General features: G+C 37.5%; 1 protein-coding gene across 1 annotated transcript in view; it reads left to right on the top strand.

Annotated features, from left to right (window-relative positions):
- Window positions 1-853: 853 nt before the first annotated feature.
- Window positions 854-4,381, top strand: part of LOC138046171 (uncharacterized) — a 31,257-nt gene continuing 27,729 nt past the window's right edge. Inside the window, exons 1-4 of the mRNA XM_068892847.1 lie at window positions 854-975; window positions 1,696-1,863; window positions 2,484-2,649; window positions 4,315-4,381. The exon at window positions 4,315-4,381 is cut by the window's right edge and continues 29 nt beyond it. Of these exons, the coding sequence (XP_068748948.1) occupies window positions 946-975; window positions 1,696-1,863; window positions 2,484-2,649; window positions 4,315-4,381 (431 nt within the window). The 5' untranslated portion in view covers window positions 854-945. The remainder of the gene's footprint in view (window positions 976-1,695; window positions 1,864-2,483; window positions 2,650-4,314) is intronic.

The following is a 4,381-nucleotide window of genomic DNA, read 5'->3' as shown; positions in this document are numbered from 1 at the left end:
GATACTTTTACTCATGTCTTGTATTTTGACTTGAAGCGCGACTCAAAAATATCCCACGGTATTACACACTACATCGTCCAATAAAGCATAATTATTTTCGACAAAGTTACACTTTCCAGACCTCACAGAAAAATAGCCAATGATCACTGGGGTTACAATTTGTGGATATGAGGAAAACCAAACGGTTCCCGTTTTATAACGTGCGTTGCCCACGTTAAAAGCGTCGATTTGTTCGACGTCCATATCTGGACCACGTGGCACGAATGATGAACCGCAATTTCAAGATTAAATATCAAGGCAACAGGATATAAATGTTGGCTATATGGTTCATATGGGGTAGAAACTTAGCACTTCACATTACACTCTAATCCTTAGGATTTGTAGTCTGTTAATAGCCTCCCAACCTCCTCAAGGAGCTCCTCTTCAATTTTTTTAGGGAAGGGGACGACTGTACATAGGCTATAGGATTTGCTGCACAGCAATCAGATTAGTATCAATAAGCATTCTTATGATAATCTTCAAGGGAAAGTATTTTTAAAATTATCAACAACGTTTCAGCACTACTTCTAAATTTGAGCATTCGAGCACTACATTGTATTTGAACACTCTTTTGAAGCCTAACCATCGAAAATCAACTGCAAGTATATTACAAGATAACTTCCCTTGTAAATTTAAAGATTGTGACTTAATCTGGTCTGCGCCTCAAGCAATGGACTGAGGGTGAGTTCCATTGACCCTATATTCCGGAAGAAGAATACGTGGAGTGATGATTTATGGCAGGTGTTTGACAATTTTAAGGAAGCTACGGTCATTGCAGCCAGCGGATAATCATGATTTACCCATCATCCATCTGGAGAGTTAGGCAAAGCGGAGGAGAGAAATCATAACGCAGCAAAAAATATTTAAAAGAGTATTGTTTTTGGGTGGATTTCAACTGATCGAAAGATGTTTTCATCTACCGGAATCAGTCCTCAGGTATCTTTTGAATTTGATCGCTGAGAGAAATATAATAATTTGATTTTTGTTGGTCAATTTCTTACCATGTCGCATGCATGTTTTCATTCACCTATACTAAAAGGTTCCGGAAATTTTACAGAATTTAATTGAATAAGTGTTTTTTTTTTCATTGAACATCTCCTTGTTCCAACTGATAATGTAATATCAGCCCTATGGACCAATGTAAAACGACAAACTGTACCGGCTTTACATGTATTAAACCGGAAGGCAATAGTTACGTCTCCAAGAATCTTTATGTCGAGCCGGAAAGAAAACATGCATTTGTTTTATTTCAAAGGTCAATCATGCTCCTGTCCTTTTGCAGTAGACCTGTCATCATTCCTTTGAGAGCTTTTGAACCAAAGTGCATTTGGAATGCACCATTTCAAATATACAATCATGTACCCAATACCTCCCCCCCCCCCCCCCTCTTGGATAAGGTTGTTTGAAGGGATTATTAGTAAATTTCTAGCTGACATCTTTAACCTTGCTATTTTTTGTTTGTATTGCACAAAATGGTCTTTCTTTCTGAGGAGAAAAAGAGATGTTTGCTTATTTCTGAGGCACCCATTATGTTGGTCCTTTGATCATGTTCTTCTTAAGAGTAAATTGTTAAAGGCCACATGTCAGTTTGGTGGGAGAGCGGGTGGACTTCAGATGGAATGGCCTAATTTTCTGTATTTATAAATGTGATTATAGGCTGGAGGAATCCTACCTCAAGTTACAGCACTGCTAAACAACTTAAAAAACACATCCATGGGAAGATATATGTCGTACGCTCAGAAAAAAAGGCACCATGCTACAAAAGAGAAATCTAGGACAGAACAGAATACAGTAGCAGAATCGTGTCCAGACAATGTCCTAAAAGTGAGTTCAAACAAGTAACTTTAAAGGTTTTTTTTTTCATAAACATTAATTTTGAAGCACAGAAATTGGTCCTAACATCAAACGAGTAGAGCATTCTGCCTGATCTACTCATTTGATAGAATAAAATTTCTGCACTTTATTCACTCACCTATGTAGCGCCACAGGTTTTTCTAGAAACTAACCCTTTTGGCCTAGCAGTTTATTGGATTCAAGTTATTGAAGTGGAATAAGGAAGATAATCATATTAAAATATGCTAAAAATCGAACCATTCTTAAGCATAGTTTAATAGTATATTCTATTCTATTCTAGATAGTCTTTTTCTCCCTCCTGTTGTTGTTATTGTTATTGTTTTGAACTGTTGTTGTTGTTGTAGTATAATTTGTACATTTGATCTTATTATTTTTGTAATAAGTAAACTTATTTTTGACAACAATTATTGAACTACTTCTTTCAGGTTTTAAGAAAACAGCACAAAAAGAACAATAATAGTTTTAATTATACAGTTGAACTTTGAGTTACTGTATGGCATTGTGACAGATAACTTTGTAAATTATCTTAGAGGGGGAGATTCAGAAAATTATTGACCTATCAATGTTAATATTAATGTTAATATATCCAGGATTCTTATGCAATGTTTCTGGATGAACTTGGTGTAACGTCGGTTCCAGCTGAAGTATTGACACAGCTTTCCAATCCTCTGTCTGTCTGTCAATGTAACGCAAATAACAACAGCCCATGGAATGTGTCCTATGTGTCGTCAGAATCTTTCTTCAAAAACAAGCATGGTGAGATGTATTAATAATAATTATTATTTTGACACATTCAGCAGTAACTATGTCTTTTAATTGATTTGCTTTTAAACATAGCTCTTGTAGGCAGTGTGGCCCAGTGGTTAGGGCGCTTGCTTTGAGATCCGAAGATCCTGGGTTCAAGACCCGCTCTGACCACTTGTTGAAATTCATCCTGTATTCCCCGGTTCAGCTTTCCAGCTGCAATTGTAAATAGCCAACTGGTTTGCCTCTGGCCAGTCGGAATTCTTAACAGTTCTTGTTGTTCTTTTCCATCGTTTCATTGTGTTTCATTGGCCCTGAAAAGCCCCTATGGGGAGTGGTCAATTAAGTATTTATTGTATTATATTCTATTCTATTCAGCTCATCAATAAAGATGGAAGGGGTCAGGAAGTATCCATGGGATTCGCAGCCAGTCAAATCATCCTCCACCCAATCTAGTTCCTAGAGTCCACTTTTCTTTTAGTCAGCACCAAGAACAGGGACTCTGGCTACTTCCAATTTATGCACAGTCACAGACTGTAACTGTTGACAACCACTACTGTTTCAAATTTATGAGCATGTGTGGACGAGCTGGAAGTCCTTGATTTGTGGGCTTCCTACCTTGGAAGTGGCCAGAGTCCGTGTTCTTGTTGCTGACCAAAAGAAAAGCGGACTCTGGGGATGACATTGTCCTCCACCATGACAGACATTGCCATGCTCAGCAAGGGGGTAGAGAAAGAAAACCATTAGACACTACTTGCAAGCAAGCAATGTGATCATAAGGAGTCCTCTGCAAAAATTCCTGGTCTACCTTAGAGGATGACCAGCATTTTGTGCCACAGGCTAACCATGAGCATTCTGTCATTTTGCCACATTCATCACTTTTTTACAGCTGCTAATAATGGAATGAATTCCCTGGGGAGGCATTTGCAGTTACATGTTCAGTAGGCTAACATTCAGTGTATTTTCTCACTAAGTGCTGCCATGACATGGGTATAATTTAGCACCATTCTCAGAATTAATCATATGACATTAAACAGAGATATATACATGTACATCATTATTATTATTCAACACATTGTGAGAATGTCCAAATATGTTCATAGCACGCTAAATATTTGTCGTGTGTACTCAGCAGATATCCTGGGATGTACGTAATTTTGTGTGTCGTGGAGAAAAATGGTATTTTTTCCAGCTTTTTTTCCCGATAAACACAAAAAAATTGTGCTTTGTCATCAATATGTTGAAATATAAAACAATTAACAATTATTCCTCGAGCGCGAATGGGCTATTGACCCAGAGGCCATGAGGGCGAGAGGAATAATTGTTTTAGTAAAATCCAACTAGTTGGTCAAAAAAATATCGAGACAAAACATCTTTTGCTAGTTAAAGCTAGACTTTAATTGTTGTTTTGGTTTTCAAAGCCGGCGCTTTTCGCTACTAGTGGGCTATAACAAATAGCCTACTAGTAGCTCAACCAATCAAAATGCAGCATTGATAATAGACCACTAGTTGGATTTTACTAATAATTATTCCTGCTCAATCTTGTGGAAAATCGCCTGATTTTAGCCAACTCGGCCTACAGCCTCGTTGGCTTAAGTATAAGGCGATATTCCACGTTAAATAACATGATAGAAGTTTTACCTATGTACTCTGTTGTTCATGTATTTCTCATAACAGGGTTTTCAAGTTTAACATTGTGCAGGCCCAATCCTTCGAGGATCAAGTCAACGATCTTTACCTCTTT

Source organism: Montipora capricornis, chromosome 1 (genome assembly GCF_036669925.1).
Source record: "Montipora capricornis isolate CH-2021 chromosome 1, ASM3666992v2, whole genome shotgun sequence".
In the NCBI taxonomy this organism is placed as follows: Eukaryota; Metazoa; Cnidaria; class Anthozoa; order Scleractinia; family Acroporidae; genus Montipora; species Montipora capricornis.
Note: the sequence above shows the minus strand (reverse complement) of the source record. Positions and strands in the feature narration are given on the sequence as shown.